The sequence below is a fragment of the Cherax quadricarinatus genome, chromosome 23, assembly GCF_038502225.1.
Source record: "Cherax quadricarinatus isolate ZL_2023a chromosome 23, ASM3850222v1, whole genome shotgun sequence".
Classification (NCBI taxonomy): Eukaryota; Metazoa; Arthropoda; class Malacostraca; order Decapoda; family Parastacidae; genus Cherax; species Cherax quadricarinatus.
Window position 1 is genome coordinate 37,314,999 of NC_091314.1, and position 18,763 is coordinate 37,333,761.

Consider the following 18,763-nt stretch of genomic DNA (forward strand, 5'->3'; position numbering starts at 1 on the left):
GGTGCAACAGTGGTGGTTCTTTAGTTACTGATACCCACCACTGGTACAACAGTGTTGGTTTAGTTACTGATACCTACCACTGGAACAACAATGGTGGTTCTTTAGTTACTGATACCCACCACTGGTATAACAGTATTGGTTTAGTTACTGATACCCACCACTGGTACAACAGTGTTAGTTTACTGATACCTACCACTGGTACAACAGTGGTTGTTGTTCAGTTACTGATACCACCCAGTGATACAACAGTGGTGGTGAGTTACTGATACCCACCACTGGTACAACAGTGGTGGTGGCTTACTAAAACCCACCATTGGTACAACTGTGGTGGTGGCTTACTGATACCCACCACTGGTACAACAGTGGTGGCTTACTGATACCCACCACTGGTACAACAGTGGTGGCTTACTGATACCCACCACTGGTACAACAGCGGTGGTGGCTTACTGATACCCACCACTGGTACAACAGTGGTGGCTTACTGATTCCCACCACTGGTACAACAGTGGTGGTTTAGTTATTGATACCCACCACTGGTACAACAGTGGTTGTGGCTTACTTATACCCACCACTGGTGCAACAGTATCGGTTGCTTACTGATACCCACCACTGGTACAACAGTGGTCGTGGCTTACTAATACCCACCACTGGTACAACAGTGGTGGTTGCTTACTGATACTCACCACTGTTACAACAGTGTTAGTTTAGTTACTGATACCCACCACTGGTACAACAGTGTTGGTTGTTTAGTTACTGATACCCACCACTGGTACAACAGTGGTTGCTTATTGATACTCACCACTGGTATAACAGTGGTGGTGGCTTTCTGATATCCATCACTGGTACAACAGTGGTGGTTTTTTAGTTACTGATTCCCACCACTGGTGCAACATTGTTGGTTTAGTTACTGATACCCACCACTGGTGCAACAGTGGTGGTTTAGTTGCTGATACCCACCACTGGTACAACAGTGATGGTTTATTTACCGATACCCACCACTGGCACAACAGTGATGGTTAGTTATTGATACCCACTACTGGTACAACAGTAGTGACTTACTGATACCCACCACTGGTACAACAGTGTTGGTTTACTGATACCCACCACTGGTACAACAGTGTTGGTTTAGTTACTGATGCCCACCACTGGTACAGCAGTGGTGCTTGCCTAGCTACTGATATCCACCACTGGTACAACAGTGTTGGTTTACTGATACCCACCACTGGTACAACAGTGTTGGTTTACTGATACCCACCACTGGTACAACAGTGTTGGTTTACTGATACCCACCACTGGTACAACAGTGTTGGTTTACTGATACCCACCACTGGTACAACAGTGTTGGTTTACTGATACCCACCACTGGTACAACAGTGTTGGTTTAGTTACTGATGCCCACCACTGGTACAGCAGTGGTGGTTGCCTAGCTACTGATATCCACCACTGGTACAACAGTGGTGGTTTACTGATACCCACCACTGGTACAACAGTGTTGGTTTACTGATACCCACCACTGGTACAACAGTGTTGGTTTACTGATACCCACCACTGGTACAACAGTGTTGGTTTACTGATACCCACCACTGGTACAACAGTGTTGGTTTACTGATACCCACCACTGGTACAACAGTGTTGGTTTACTGATACCCACCAATGGTACAACAGTGTTGGTTTAGTTACTGATTCCCACCACTGGTACAACAGTGTTGGTTTAGTTGCTGATATCCACCACTGGTACAACAGTGTTGGTTTAGTTACTGATACCCACCACTGGTACAACAGTGTTGGTTTACTGATACCCACCACTGGTACAACAGTGTTGGTTTAGTTACTGATTCCCACCACTGGTACAACAGTGTTGGTTTAGTTACTGATTCCCACCACTGGTACAACAGTGTTGGTTTAGTTACTGATTCCCACCACTGGTACAACAGTGATGGTTAGTTATTGATACCCACCACTGGCACAACAGTGATGGTTAGTTATTGATACCCACCACTGGCACAACAGTGATGGTTAGTTATTGATACCCACCACTGGTACAACAGTGTTGGTTGTTCAGTTACTGATACCCACCACTGGTACAACAGTGTTGGTTGTTCAGTTACTGATACCCACCACTGGTACAACAGTGTTGGTTGTTCAGTTACTGATACCCACCACTGGTACAACAGTGGTGGTTGTTCAGTTACTGATACTTGGCTATTTAATGCTATTCTGTGGTGTCAAAGTTACAGATCTGAACTTGGAGACAATTGTATCTGAATGGTTCTAGTAACTTGGACTCTGGAGGCTCCTGTGCTGCATGTTACTTGTTTACTCCTTCCTCTTATCCATTACTTGTATTATTAGTCTCCAGAATTAATTTGTACCTTGCATGTGTGTGTAAATCACTTACTGTGCGGATGTATACCTTGCGTGTGTGTGTAAAGCACTTACTGTGCGGATGTATACCTTGCATGTGTGTGTAAATCACTTACTGTACGGATGTATACCTTGCATGTGTGTGTAAATCACTTACTGTACGGATGTATACCTTGCATGTGTGTGTGTAAATCACTCTTACTGTGCGGATGTATAACTTGCATGTGTGTGTAAATCGCTCTTACTGTACGTATGTATACCTTGCATGTGTAAATCGCTCTTACTGTACGTATGTATACCTTGCATGTGTAAATCGCTCTTACTGTACGTATGTATACCTTGCATGTGTAAATCGCTCTTACTGTACGTATGTATACCTTGCATGTGTGTGTAAATCACTTGATGTACGGATGTATGCCTTGCATGTGTGTAAATCACTTACTGTACGTACGTATACCTTGCATGTGTGTGTAAATCACTTACTGTACGTACGTATACCTTGCATGTGTAAATCACTTACTGTACGTACGTATACCTTGCATGTCTTTAAATCACTTGATGTACGTACGTATACCTTGCATGTGTGTGTAAATCACTTACTGTACGTATGTATACCTTGCATGTGTAAATCACTTACTGTGCGGATGTATACCTTGCATGTGTGTGTAAATCACTCTTTCTGTACGTATGTATACCTTGCATTTGTGTGTAAATCACTTACTGTACGTATGTATACCTTGCATGTGTAAATCACTTAGTGTACGTATGTATACCTTGCATGTGTGTGTAAATCACTTACTGTACGTATGTATACCTTGCATGTGTGTGTAAATCACTTACTGTACGTATGTATACCTTGCATGAGTGTGTAAATCACTTACTGTACGTATGTATACCTTGCATGTGTGTGAATCACTTGCTGTGCGGATGTATACCTTGCATGTGTGTGTAAATCACTTACTGTGCGGATGTATACCTTGCATGTGTGTGTAAATCACTTACTGTACGGATGTATACCTTGCATGTGTGTGTAAATCACTTACTGTACGTATGTATACCTTGTATGTGTGTGTAAATCACTTACTGTGCGGATGTATACCTTGCATGTGTGTGTAAATCACTTACTGTGCGGATGTATACCTTGCATGTGTGTGTAAATCACTTACTGTGCGGATGTATACCTTGCATGTGTGTGTAAATCACTTACTGTACGTATGTATACCTTGCATGTGTGTGTAAATCACTTACTGTACGGATGTATACCTTGCATGTGTGTGTAAATCACTTACTGTGCGGATGTATACCTTGCATGCGTGTGTAAATCACTTACTGTGCGGATGTATACCTTGCATGCGTGTGTAAATCACTTACTGTACGTACGTATACCTTGCATGCGTGTGTAAATCACTTACTGTGCGGATGTATACCTTGCATGCGTGTGTAAATCACTTACTGTATGTACGTATACCTTGCATGCGTGTGTAAATCACTTACTGTGCGGATGTATACCTTGCATGCGTGTGTAAATCACTTACTGTGCGGATGTATACCTTGCATGCGTGTGTAAATCACTTACTGTGCGGATGTATACCTTGCATGCGTGTGTAAATCACTTACTGTGCGGATGTATACCTTGCATGCGTGTGTAAATCACTTACTGTGCGGATGTATACCTTGCATGTGTGTGTAAATCACTTACTGTGCGGATGTATACCTTGCATGTGTGTGTAAATCACTTACTGTGCGGATGTATACCTTGCATGCGTGTGTAAATCACTTACTGTGCGGATGTATACCTTGCATGTGTGTGTAAATCACTTACTGTGCGGATGTATACCTTGCATGCGTGTGTAAATCACTTACTGTGCGGATGTATACCTTGCATGTGTGTGTAAATCACTTACTGTGCGGATGTATACCTTGCATGTGTGTGTAAATCACTTACTGTGCGGATGTATACCTTGCATGCGTGTGTAAATCACTTACTGTGCGGATGTATACCTTGCATGCGTGTGTAAATCACTTACTGTGCGGATGTATACCTTGCATGCGTGTGTAAATCACTTACTGTGCGGATGTATACCTTGCATGTGTGTGTAAATCACTTACTGTGCGGATGTATGCCTTGCATGTGTGTGTAAATCACTTACTGTGCGGATGTATACCTTGCATGTGTGTGTAAATCACTTACTGTGCGGATGTATACCTTGCATGTGTGTGTAAATCTCTTACTGTGCGGATGTATACCTTGCATGTGTGTGTAAATCACTTACTGTGCGGATGTATACCTTGCGTGTGTGTGTAAATCACTTACTGTGCGGATGTATACCTTGCGTGTGTGTGTAAATCACTTACTGTGCGGATGTATACCTTGCATGTGTGTGTAAATCACTTACTGTGCGGATGTATACCTTGCATGTGTGTGTAAATCACTTACTGTGCGGATGTATACCTTGCATGTGTGTGTAAATCACTTACTGTGCGGATGTATACCTTGCATGTGTGTGTAAATCACTTACTGTGCGGATGTATACCTTGCATGTGTGTGTAAATCACTTACTGTGCGGATGTATACCTTGCATGCGTGTGTAAATCACTTACTGTGCGGATGTATACCTTGCATGCGTGTGTAAATCACTTACTGTGCGGATGTATACCTTGCATGCGTGTGTAAATCACTTACTGTGCGGATGTATACCTTGCATGCGTGTGTAAATCACTTACTGTGCGGATGTATACCTTGCATGCGTGTGTAAATCACTTACTGTACGGATGTATACCTTGCATGTGTGTGTAAATCACTTACTGTACGGATGTATACCTTGCATGTGTGTGTAAATCACTTACTGTGCGGATGTATACCTTGCATGTGTGTGTAAATCACTTACTGTGCGGATGTATACCTTGCATGTGTGTGTAAATCACTTACTGTGCGGATGTATACCTTGCATGTGTGTGTAAATCACTTACTGTGCGGATGTATACCTTGCATGTGTGTGTAAATCACTTACTGTGCGGATGTATACCTTGCATGTGTAAATCACTTACTGTGCGGATGTATACCTTGCGTGTGTGTAAATCACTTACTGTGCGGATGTATACCTTGCGTGTGTGTGTAAATCACTTACTGTACGGATGTATACCTTGCATGTGTGTGTAAATCACTTACTGTGCGGATGTATACCTTGCATGCGTGTGTAAATCACTTACTGTACGGATGTATACCTTGCATGCGTGTGTAAATCACTTACTGTGCGGATGTATACCTTGCATGCGTGTGTAAATCACTTACTGTACGTACGTATACCTTGCATGCGTGTGTAAATCACTTACTGTGCGGATGTATACCTTGCATGCGTGTGTAAATCACTTACTGTGCGGATGTATACCTTGCATGCGTGTGTAAATCACTTACTGTGCGGATGTATACCTTGCATGCGTGTGTAAATCACTTACTGTGCGGATGTATACCTTGCATGTGTGTGTAAATCACTTACTGTGGGGATGTATACCTTGCATGCGTGTGTAAATCACTTACTGTGCGGATGTATACCTTGCATGCGTGTGTAAATCGCTTACTGTGCGGATGTATACCTTGCATGTGTGTGTAAAGCACTTACTGTGCGGATGTATACCTTGCATGCGTGTGTAAATCACTTACTGTGCGGATGTATACCTTGCGTGTGTGTGTAAATCACTTACTGTGCGGATGTATACCTTGCATGTGTGTGTAAATCACTTACTGTGCGGATGTATACCTTGCGTGTGTATATCACTCTTTCTTTACGTATGTTTCTTCTTGGTAAACAAATTTGTTTCCTGTTCTTGATTCTTTATCTTGAATGTTTTATCATTATTATTTCTAATTTCAATTTTATACATTAAGTTTTTAATCTACGTTCTATGAAGAGAGACCTTTACTAGAAGCCTTTTTTTCTTTCTTCGTCTATAATTCTAGACTTAGCAGACACAATATAGATTTTATTTGTCTTGTTGATACGATTAATTGCTGGGTATTAATTCCCTCTACCTCATTCTTCCATTTCATTACTAGTGTCTGTTCTAGACATATTCAAGAGTAATAATTATCTATTCTCTAGTACTAGTATTGGCAACTTAGGTGTCCTGGAGTCACAATTGGAAGACTGGGTAGAGATCTCTGGAAGGATGGACTCACGGCGCAAGGCAGAACCTCGAGTTACCACTGATACACTTGGCACTTTAATCAGGTCGGAACAGAAAGATAAATTTTGATGAAGAGCAGGTGACCAAGGTGTGCTGGACAACAATATACTGAGTGCGTGATTATCTTACACTGAACCAGAAGATTAATTTTGAGTAACAGAAGAACTGGCCACATGAGCGTCGACGTCCCCCACCTGCGGCTCCTTGTCCACTGCCTCAGTCCACTCCACATGCTGCATGAACAGTCTATTATTATTATTATTATTATTATTATTATTATTATTATTATTATTATTATTATATAATCATAAAAAGCTATCAACTTCCCCTCTAGAAGAAACAAACTATGAGGCATCATTCTGACCTTCAAGGATACTGAACAGTTTTGATACAATCAAACAATAAGAACTATTTAAAGTGTCAGATAAGTTAGTAACTCCAAACAGTGAAATTAAATTTCCAGGCAAGAGATGTAACACCCGTGCTTACTAGAGGTGTTGGTATCCCCCGTGCTTGCTAGAGGTGTTGGTATCCCCCGTGTTTGCTAGTGTTGGTATCCCCCGTGCTTCCTAGAGTTGTTGGTATCCCCCGTGCTTGCTAGAGGTGTTGGTATCCCCCGTGCTTGCTAGAGGTGTTGGTATCCCCCGTGCTTGCTAGAGGTGTTGGTATCCCCTGTGCTTGCTAGTGTTGGTATCCCCCGTGTTTGCTAGTGTTGGTATCCCCCGTGCTTGCTAGAGGTGTTGGTATCCCCCGTGGTTGCTAGAGGTGTTGGTATCCCCAGTGCTTGCTAGAGGTGTTGGTATCCCCCGTGCTTGCTAGAGGTGTTGATATCCCCCGTGCTTGCTAGAGGTGTTGGTATCCCCGTGATTGCTAAAGGTGTTGGTATCCCCCGTGTTTGCTAGTGTTGGTATCCCAGTGCTTGCTAGAGGTGTTGGTATCCCCGTGCTTGCTAGAGGTGTTGGTATCCCCGTGCTTGCTAGAGGTGTTGGTATCCCCGTGCTTGCTAGAGGTGTTGGTATCCCCCGTGCTTGCTAGAGGTGTTGGTATCCCCCGTGCTTGCTAGAGGTGTTGGTATCCCCGTGCTTGCTAGAGGTGTTGGTATCCCCCGTGCTTGCTAGAGGTGTTGGTATCCCCCGTGCTTGCTAGAGGTGTTGGTATCCCCGTGCTTGCTAGAGGTGTTGGTATCCCCGTGCTTGCTAGAGTTGGTATCCCCCGTGCTTGCTAGAGGTGTTGGTATCCCCCGTGCTTGCTAGAGGTGTTGGTATCCCCCGTGCTTGCTAGAGGTGTTGGTATCCCCCGTGCTTGCTAGAGGTGTTGGTATCCCCCGTGCTTGCTAGAGGTGTTGGTATCCCCCGTGCTTGCTAGAGGTGTTGGTATCCCCTGTGCTTGCTAGAGGTGTTGGTATCCCCCGTGCTTGCTAGAGGTGTTGGTATCCCCCGTGCTTGCTAGAGGTGTTGGTATCCCCGTGCTTGCTAGAGGTGTTGGTATCCCCGTGCTTGCTAGAGGTGTTGGTATCCCCGTGCTTGCTAGAGGTGTTGGTATCCCCTGTGCTTGCTAGAGGTGTTGGTATCCCCGTGCTTGCTAGAGGTGTTGGTATCCCCGTGCTTGCTAGAGTTGTTGGTATCCCCGTGCTTGCTAGAGTTGTTGGTATCCCCCGTGCTTGCTAGAGGTGTTGGTATCCCCCGTGCTTGCTAGTGTTGGTATCCCCCGTGCTTGCTAAAGGTGTTGGTATCCCCCGTGCTTGCTAGTGTTGGTATCCCCCGTGCTTGCTAGAGGTGTTGGTATCCCCGTGCTTGCTAGAGGTGTTGGTATCCCCCGTGTTTGCTAGAGGTGTTGGTATCCCCCGTGTTTGCTAGAGGTGTTGGTATCCCCAGTGCTTGCTAGAGGTGTTGGAATCCCCAGTGCTTGCTAGGTGTTGGTATCCCCCGTGGTTGCTAGAGGTGTTGTATCCCCCGTGTTTGCTAGAGGTGTTGGTATCCCCAGTTCTTGCTAGAGGTGTTGGTATCCCCCGTGTTTGCTAGAGGTGTTGGTATCCCCCGTGCTTGCTAGAGGTGTTGGTATCCCCGTGCTTGCTAGAGGTGTTGGTATCCCCGTGCTTGCTAGAGGTGTTGGTATCCCCTGTGCTTGCTAGAGGTGTTGGTATCCCCGTGCTTGCTAGAGGTGTTGGTATCCCCCGTCCTTGCTAGAGGTGTTGGTATCCCCTGTGCTTGCTAGAGGTGTTGGTATCCCCGTGCTTGCTAGAGGTGTTGATATCCCCCGTGCTTGCTAGAGGTGTTGGTATCCCCGTGCTTGCCCCCGTGTGCTTGCTAGAGGTGTTGGTATGCTAGAGGTGTTGGTATCCCCGTGCTTGCTAGAGGTGTTGGTATCCCCGTGCTTGGTTGAGGTGTTGGTATCCCCCGTGCTTGCTAGAGGTGTTGGTATGCTAGAGGTGTTGGTATCCCCGTGCTTGCTAGAGGTGTTGGTATCCCCGTGCTTGCCCCGTGCTTGCTAGAGGTGTTGGTATCCCCGTGCTTGCTAGAGGTGTTGGTATCCCCGTGCTTGCTAGAGGTGTTGGTATCCCCGTGCTTGCTAGAGGTGTTGGTATCCCCGTGCTTGCTAGAGGTGTTGGTATCCCCGTGCTTGCTAGAGGTGTTGGTATCCCCGTGCTTGCTAGAGGTGTTGGTATCCCCGTGCTTGCTAGAGGTGTTGGTATGCTTGCCCCGTGCTTGCTAGAGGTGTTGGTATCCCCGTGCTTGCTAGAGGTGTTGGTATCCCCGTGCTTGCTAGAGGTGTTGGTATCCCCGTGCTTGCTAGAGGTGTTGGTATCCCCCGTGCTTGCTAGAGGTGTTGGTATCCCCGTGCTTGCTAGAGGTGTTGGTATCCCCCGTGCTTGCTAGAGGTGTTGGTATCCCCCGTGCTTGCTAGAGGTGTTGGTATCCCCCGTGCTTGCTAGAGGTGTTGGTATCCCCCGTGCTTGCTAGAGGTGTTGGTATCCCCCGTGCTTGCTAGAGGTGTTGGTATCCCCGTGCTTGCTAGAGGTGTTGGTATCCCCCGTGCTTGCTAGAGGTGTTGGTATCCCCCGTGCTTGCTAGAGGTGTTGGTATCCCCCGTGCTTGCTAGAGGTGTTGGTATCCCCTGTGCTTGCTAGAGGTGTTGGTATCCCCTGTGCTTGCTAGAGGTGTTGGTATCCCCTGTGCTTGCTAGAGGTGTTGGTATCCCCCGTGCTTGCTAGAGGTGTTGGTATCCCCCGTGCTTGCTAGAGGTGTTGGTATCCCCCGTCCTTGCTAGAGGAGTTGGTATCCCCCGTCCTTGCTAGAGGTGTTGGTATCCCCCGTCCTTGCTAGAGGCGTTGGTATCCCCCGTGCTAGCTAGAGGCGTTGGTATCCCCCTGTCCTTGCTAGAGGTGTTGGTATTCCCTGTGCTTGCTAGAGGTGTTGGTATCCCCTAGGCTTGCTAGAGGTGTTGGTATCCCCAGTTCTTGCTAGAGGTGTTGGTATCCCCCGTGTTTGCTAGAGGTGTTGGTATCCCCCGTGCTTGCTAGAGGTGTTGGTATCCCCGTGCTTGCTAGAGGTGTTGGTATCCCCCGTTCTTGCTACAGGTGTTGGTATCCCCCGTTCTTGCTACAGGTGTTGGTATCTCCCGTGCTTGCTAGAGGTGTTGGTATCCCCCGTGCTTGCTAGTGTTGATATCCCCTGTGCTTGCTAGAGGTGTTGGTATCCCCAGTGCTTGCTACTGTTGCTAGTGCTTGCTAGTGTTGGTATCCCCAGTGCTTGCTAGAGATGTAGGTATCCCAGTACTTGCTTGTGGTGCTCGTATCCCCGTGCTTGTTAGAGGTATTGGTATCCCAGTGCTAGGTGTTGGTATTCCCCCCGTCCCAGGTACTTGCTAGAGGTGTTGGTATCCCCTGTGCTTGCTAGTGTTGGTATCCCTTGTGCTTGCTAGAGGTGTTGGTATCCCCTGTGCTTGCTAGAAGTGTTGGTATCCCCTGTACTTGCTAGAGGTGTTGGTATCCCCGTGCTTGCTAGAGGTGTTGGTATCCCCCGTGCTTGCTAGTGTTGGTATCCCCCGTGCTTGCTAGAGGTGTAGGTATCCCCTGTGCTTCCTAGAGGTGTTGGTATCCCCTGTGCTTGATGGAGGTGTTGGTATCCCCTGTGCTTGCTAGTGTTGGTATCACCTGTGCTTGCTAAAGGTGTTGATATCCCCCGTGCTTGCTAGAGGTGTTGGTATCCCCCGTGCTTGCTAGTGTTGGTATCCCCTTGCTAGAGGTGTGCTTGCTAGAAGTGTTGGTATCCCCAGTGCTTGCTAGAGGTGTTGGTATCCCCTGTTCTTGCTAGTGTTGGTATCCCCTGTGCTTGCTAGAGGTGTTGGTATCCCCCGTGCTTGCTAGAGGTGTTGGTATCCCCCGTGCTTGCTAGAGGTGTTGGTATCCCCCGTGCTTGCTAGAGGTGTTGGTATCCCCTGTGCTTGCTAGAGGTGTTGGTATCCCCCGTGTTTGCTAGAGGTGTTGGTATCCCCTGTGCTTGCTAGAGGTGTTGGTATCCCCTGTGCTTGCTAGAGGTGTTGGTATCCCCTGTGCTTGTAAGAGGTGTTGGTATCCCCTGTGCTTGTAAGAGGTGTTGGTAACCCCCGTCCTTGCTAGAGGTGTTATCCCCCGTCCTTGCTAGAGGTGTTGGTATTCCCTGTGCTTGCTAGAGGTGTTGGTATCCCCCGTGCTTGCTAGTGTTGGTATCCCCCGTGCTTGCTAGAGGTGTTGGTATCCCCTGTGCTTGCTAGAGGTGTTGGTATCCCCTGTGCTTGCTAGAGGTGTTGGTATCCCCTGTGCTTGCTAGAGGTGTTGGTATCCCTCGTGCTTGCTAGTGTTGGTATCCCCCGTGCTTGCTAGAGGTGTAGGTATCCCCTGTGCTTCATAGAGGTGTTGGTATCCCCTGTGCTTCATAGAGGTGTTGGTATCCCCTGTGCTTCATAGAGGTGTTGGTATCCCCTGTGCTTGCTAAAGGTGTTGATATCCCCTGTGCTTGCTAAAGGTGTTGATATCCCCTGTGCTTGCTAGAGGTGTTGGTATCCCCCGTGCTTGCTAAAGGTGTTGGTATCCCCCGTGCTTGTTAGTGGTGGTATCCCCCGTGCTTGCTAAAGGTGTTGGTATCCCCCGTGCTTGCTCGAGGTGTAGGTATCCCCAGTCCTAGAGGTGTTGGTATCCCCTGTTCTTGCTAGAGATGTCCTCCGTGCTTGCTAGAGGTGTTGGTATCCCCCGTGCTTGCTAGAGGTGTAGGTATCCCCCATGCTTGCTAAAGGTGTTGGTATCCCCTGTGCTTGCTAGAGGTGTTGGTATCCCCCGTGCTTGCTAGAGGTGTTAGTATCCCCCGTGCTTGCTAGAGGTGTTGGTAACCCCAGTGCTTCCTACTGTTGGTATCAGCAGTGCTTGCTAGTGTTGGTATCCCCAGTGCTTGCTAGAGATGTAGGTATCCCAGTACTTGCTTGTGGTGCTCGTATCCCCGTGCTTGTTAGAGGTATTGGTATCCCAGTGCTAGCTGGTGTTGGTATTCCCGTGCTTGCAAGAGCTGTTGGTATCCCCCGTGCTTGCTAGAGGTGTTGGTATCCCCCGTGCTTGCTAGAGGTGTTGGTATCCCCTGTGCTTGCTAGAGGTGTTGGTATCCCCTGTGCTTGCTAGAGGTGTTGGTATCCCCTGTGCTTGCTAGAGATGTCGGTATCATCCGTGCTTGCTAGAGGTGTTGGTATTCTCCGTGCTTGCTAGAGGTGTTGGTATCCCCCGTGCTTGCTAGAGGTGTTGGTATCCCCCGTGCTTGCTAGAGTGTTGGTATCCCCCGTGCTTGCTAGAAGTGTTAGTATCCCCCGTGCTTGCTAGAGGTGTTGGTATCCCCCGTGTTTGCTAGTGTTGGTATCCCAGTGCTTGCTAGAGGTGTTGGTATCCCCGTGCTTGCTAGAGGTGTTGGTATCCCCGTGCTTGCTAGTGTTGGTATCCACCGTGCTTGCTAGTGTTGGTATCCCAGTGCTTACTAGAGGTGTTGGTATCCCCAGTGCTTGCTAGTGTTGGTGTCCCCGTATTTGCTATAGGTGTTGGTATCCCCCGTGCTTGCTAGTGTTGGCATCTCAGTACTTGCTAGAGGTGTTGGTACCCCCCATGCTTGCTAGTGTTGGTATCCCCGTGCTTGCTAGAGTTGGTACCCCAGTGCTTGCTAGTGTTGGTACCCCAGTGCTTGCTAGAGGTGTTGGTATCCCCGTGCTTGCTATTGTGTTGGTATCCCCGTGCTTGCTGTTGTGTTGGTATCCCCATGCTTGCTAGAGATGTTGATATCCCCGTGCTTGATAGAGGTGTTGGCATCCCCATTTTTGCTAGTGTTGGTATCCCCGTGCTTGCTAGTGGTCGTATCTCCTGTCAACACCAGCAGCGACAACCTCACCTGTCAACACCAGCAGTGACAACCTCGCCTGTCAACACCAGCAGTGACAACCTCACCTGTCAACACCAGCAGTGACAACCTCACCTGTCAACACCAGCAGTGACAACCTCGCTTGTCAACACCAGCAGTGACAACCTCGCCTGTCAACACCAGCAGTGACAACCTCGCCTGTCAACACCAGCAGTGACAACCTCGCCTGTCAACACCAGCAGTGACAACCTCGCCTGTCAACACCAGCAGTGACAACCTCGCCTGTCAACACCAGCAGTGATAACCTCACCTCTCAACACCAGCAGTGACAACCTCACCTCTCAACACCAGCAGTGACACCCTCACCTGTCAACACCAGCAGTGACAGCCTCACCTGTCAACACCAGCAGTGACAACCTCGCTTGTCAACACCAGCAGTGACAACTTCACCTGTAAACACCAGCAGTGACAACCTCACCTGTCAACACCAGTAGTGACAACCTCACCTGTCAACACCAGTAGTGACAACCTCACCTGTCAACACCAGTAGTGACAACCTCACCTGTCAACACCAGCAGTGACAACCTCACCTGTCAACACCAGCAGTGACAACCTCACCTGTCAACACCAGCAGTGACAACCTCACCTGTCAACACCAGCAGTGACAACCTCACCTGTCAACACCAGTAGTGACATCCTCACCTGTCAACACCAGCAGTGACAACCTCACCTGTCAACACCAGTAGTGACAACCTCACCTGTCAACACCAGCAGTGACAACCTCACCTGTCAACACCAGCAGTGACAACCTCACCTGTCAACACCATCAGTGACAACCTCACCTGTCAACACCAGTAGTGACAACCTCACCTGTCAACACCAGTAGTGACAACCTCACCTGTCAACACCAGCAGTGACAACCTCACCTGTCAACACCAGCAGTGACAACCTCACCTGTCAACACCAGCAGTGACAACCTCACCTGTCAACACCAGCAGTGACAACCTCACCTGTCAACACCAGCAGTGACAACCTCACCTGTCAACAGCTTGACAAACAATGTGGTCAAGATGATGGGCCGCCTCCACCTTCTCGCTCGCCTCATTAGAAATTATAATACATTTGATATTTAATATCGAAGTTCAATTGTCAACACAGAAAAATGTAACTCTGCGACCGGTCTCTCCTGTGTTGATTCATTCCTATAACAAAATTACAATATTCATTTTTAACGTGGATGATATAGGGAAGATTTTAAAAGTTCATTGCAATTATTGGAAGAACCCTAAACCTGTAGGAGTCATAGAGCTCCTGAGGGAAAGCGAGACAGTTAAGTTCAATCCAAGGAATGGGAAGCCAGATCAAGAGCCCCCTTGCTGTAGTTATGGAATCTTCCTTGAGGCGATTTTTTATAATCATGGGGGAGCGCTAAACCCGTAGGATTTTACAGTGCCTGTGGGGAGGGATGGAAGGTATTCAGGCTCAATTCAGGGAATTGAAGCACAGATCCAATTCCCTGGATCAAGAGCCCCTCACCAGCATCAAGGAACCTCCCTTGACGGGAAGAAGTGTGGTAGAGGAAGAGTTTGTTTCCTGGCGACGTGTTTCTGTCTTCAGTTCATTAAGTTGCATCAGACAATACATGACGGGATGATGAATGAGACTTGTGCAACACTTGGAGGTCTTTAGTCTGGAAACGTTTCGCCAGCCAATGGTTTCTTCAGTCCAGTGCAGAGAAACGCTGAAAGATGATGAACGCGAGGTAATCAGTCCTTCAGCCTGGAGTCGATGTGTTCAGTCCATCAATCTTGTAGTGTACAGTATAGGGCCGTAGACGTGGCTTATATACTGTAGTCAGGTGAGGTGAAGCAGGAGGAGGGGTCATAGTGGTACCAGCCACTAGTCTAAGTAGGTCTTCGTCCAAAGGTTGGACAATCAAAGGGCCAAGGACACTTCCCTGTGGAACGCCTATGTCGATAGGTCTTGTTAAGTTTGTGCCCTTGATAGAGACAAATTGATGTCTGTTAATAAGTTAGAACTTTATACATGAAAGTGCATAAGCTCTGATACCATAATGATCAAGCTTGAGGTGCAGGATGATGTAGTCTACTGTACCAAAAGCTTTCCTAAGGTCAATAAAGAGGTCTAGTGGATATTAATTATTTTCAAGAACTGTATAAAGGAAGTCTAGCATTTTGATTGCATCATTTGTGCTTTTATTTGATCTGAAACCAAACTGGCAGAAGTTTAGTATATTACAAGATGCCTGAAAAGTGTATACCAGAGGCCTAGCTTCTCTCTACGAGCCCCGTGAGGGCGGGGAATGTGGCTAGGCCTGGGGACACTTGGTCCCAAAGATGAGGAGGTACTTGTACCTCCTCCCATGGGAGACTTAAGTCTCGAGACACTCCCCAGATAGGGAGCCAAGGCCGGGTCACCACTACTTGGAAAAGACCCGGGCCGGGAGAATACCGGCGAATAAAAAAAAAAAAAGTGTATAATCTCGTGTGTATTAATTTTTCAAAAAAATTGTATAACAATAGTAAGTTAGATACTGGTGTATAGTTATATACATCAGTTGAATCTCCACCTGTGTATATTGAGGTAACTCTTGTTATATTGAGCACTGTTGGGAAAGTGTTGGTTTCTAGTGATCTGATAAACAATGCTGGGAGGGAGGGTGAACGGACATGAACTGCTCTTCTGAACAATAGCGGTGGAACTTGATCTAAATTTACTGACTTGTTTTTCAGTGAATTAAATCTGTGTGACTTCAGTGAGCTCAATTGGAGCAAGACAGAGACGTTGGACAGCTTCCAGCAAGGTAATCACTGTTGGACAGCTTCCAGCAAGGTAATCACTGTTGGACAGCTTCCAGCAAGGTAATCACTGTTGGACAGCTTCCAGCAAGGTAATCACTCGCTCGAGTATTGGTGCTCGGGATTTTATTAGCTAGACTTGATCCTATGATAGATTACTATAATTATAATTAAGCACTAAACCCTATGATAGAAAGGAAATCATTTAACATATTTGCTGTTTCTACAGGCTGGAGAAGTCGTGCATTTGGGTTTAGTTAGAACAATATCTGTGGTTTAGGTCAACTTCTAAGAGTTAGGATTTGAGACTGTTCCGGGTCTTTTTCATGTTATCTCTTGTTTTATTGAACCTTCCTATTAGTTTCGTAAGGATCGATGTATAATTTTTGGTATGTTCTTTAGTTATTAAGCCCAGTTTATATTGTTTTAGCAGGTACGTTTCTTAAATAACAAAAAAGGCACAATACCGTGACTGGAATGATACACAAATAACCCGCATAATTCGTTTTCCCGTCTTGGCTACCCTTCCCATTTCATAGACTCTGCCCTCTCACGTGCTAAACGCAATTTCTTCTCTCCCAAACTCTCTACTCCTGGGAACTCTTGTGTCCTCTGCCTTCCCTACATTTCCGGTCTTTCTAATCTCAACAATTCTCTCCGTCCCTTAGACATCAAGCTTACCTTCCGCCAGACTAACACTCTTCGCACTAATCTCGTTCATACCTCTCCTCCCTCTACAGATGTTCCTGGTGTCTACTCTATTTCTTGCTCCTCCTGTCCTCTTCAATACTTCGGAGAAACTGGTCGATCTCTTTCTGACAGACTTAAGGAGCACAAAAATAGTGTTAGGCTTGCCGACACTAACAATGCTCTTTTCTGTCACGTCAGAGATCATAGCCATCCTATTGACTGGTCTTCTGCTAAAACTGTCTTCCCAACTTCCAACTCGAACAGTCGCCGTCTAGTTGAATCCTCTCTAATACCCAACTTTCCTTGTATGAACCTTAGCCCTGGCTTCATCTCTGTAGATGCCTTCCTCTCCCACTACATTGTAAAATGCTCCAAACTTCAGAACACCAGTGACTTAACCTAACTCCTTATTTTTTCTTTTCTTTTTCTTCTTCTCCCTCTTCCCCTTTCCTCTTTCCTTTTCTCCTCTGGGTTGTCTCTCTCTTCTGTCTCGTGTTTCTGTTCCTTCTTCATTTATTTCCCACTTCCCCTTTCACGCACCTCTGTGCGCTTGCTCTCCCTCAGTGGGCACCTAGCTCTCTTGCAGTGCTCCCCTTCCTTTGTATTTGACTGGCTCGTCCTCCTTATTTCACACTTCTACCACTACCACTACTACTACCTCTACTACTACTACTACAACTACTGATGAAATTAAGACACATGTGCGGCGTCTGGTTGTCTTTGTTGTGGACGTTTCGCCATGCAGTGGCTGGCTGGATGGCGAAACATCTACGATAGGGATGCCCGGGTGTTGCGCATGTGTCTTAATTTCATCTTGTCAGTATTATATACCAGTCTTGTACTACTACTACTACCACAATCACCTCTTCCTGCCTATATATAGCCGTCCTACTCCACTTCTGGTTAGTGTGACTTTGTCAATGGTCCAAGTCGGACCGAAACGTCGTCGTAAGCTTCTCTCTTATGTGCGGGTTATTTGTGTATAGGTACGTTTCTTATCTATATATCTGAGGATGCTATTAGTTATTCATGTGAGGATGCTATTAGTCATGTGAGGATGCTATTAGTCATGTGAGGATGCTATTAGTCATGTGAGGATGCTATTAGTCATGTGAGGATGCTATTAGTCATGTGAGGATGCTATTAGTCATGTGAGGATGCTATTAGTCATGTGAGGATGCTATTAGTTAGTCATGGGCTACTTAGTCTCTCCTGTCATCTGCTTAGCGTTTGTTAGGTAAAAGGACACAAGTGCAACTAACGTGACATTTTACTGTGGCAACGTTTCGCTCTCCAAGAGCTTCGTCAAGCCGTTACAAACAATAGTGAAACAGCAAGAAACCTCGAAACACGTCTCAATCAACACAGGAATGTATGTAGGAATGAGAAATTGAACAATGCCTGCATACAATACCGGAATTCCGCCTACCACCTGATGAAATTCAACGATTCTCGTCTAGTGATTAAAGAACCCAATTTCCGAAAACGTAAATGCCTTGGATCATCATTAATCGCTGTTTCTAACACAAACGTTTCTGACGTATCAGGTAAAATTCTTCTCAAAGCAATAAACCCCGCCATCACATAGCTGCTACCATTACTATACCACCACAAGCACAACTACTACTGCTGCCTACATTATTATAATCAAAAAGAATTATTATTATAATCAAAAAGAAACTGCTGCCTACAGAGATTATATTATGTTAGGTAAAAGGACACAAGTGCAACCAATGTCACATTAGTTGCACTTGTGTCCTTTTACCTTACATACTGTCAGTAATTCTACCAACATTATTGCTTAGTGTTTATAGGACACTGTTGTAAAAGCTTGGTATTTTTTGTAGAAAATTTTTAACCCATTCATCATTGTCCCTGTCATCATTAGATTCTGTGCCATTCAACGTAACTTAGTGATGTAGTGAAGTTAGTTAGTGAGGTCTCCTCATGGAGACGAGATGAGATGTTATTATAGTCAAGTGGTAGCTTACAAACATTTGTTATGAGGAAGATTGGGAGGTGATCAGTAGTGACTGTCCTGCTTGGAGAGGAGCTAATATATTGGTCCATATATGATCAATTGTGGTTGCACTCGTCTCAGTTAACTTCGTTGGTTTCGTTATAGCTATGAGTAATAATTGTTCATACAATTTATGAAGTCAACTGGTGCCTCTTCGGCCAGGTCAGGTTAATTGTGAAGTCACCAGCAAGTAATAAGTAATGTTTGTTTAGTTTCTTGTTAGTTATTAAGTTGTCTCTAAAGTTTGGGATATTTATATGTGGTATCCTATGGATTGGATCATCTGTAATGGGAGTTATTAGATTTTGTTGACAAAT

At 46.2% G+C, this 18,763-nt stretch overlaps 1 protein-coding gene across 1 annotated transcript in view; it reads right to left on the bottom strand.

Annotated features, from left to right (window-relative positions):
- Positions 1 to 12,820, bottom strand: part of LOC128685552 (uncharacterized) — a 61,605-nt gene extending 48,785 nt beyond the window's left edge. Inside the window, exon 1 of the mRNA XM_070088119.1 lies at positions 12,712 to 12,820. Coding sequence (XP_069944220.1) covers positions 12,712 to 12,820 — 109 coding nt within the window. The remainder of the gene's footprint in view (positions 1 to 12,711) is intronic.
- Positions 12,821 to 18,763: the final 5,943 nt, after the last annotated feature.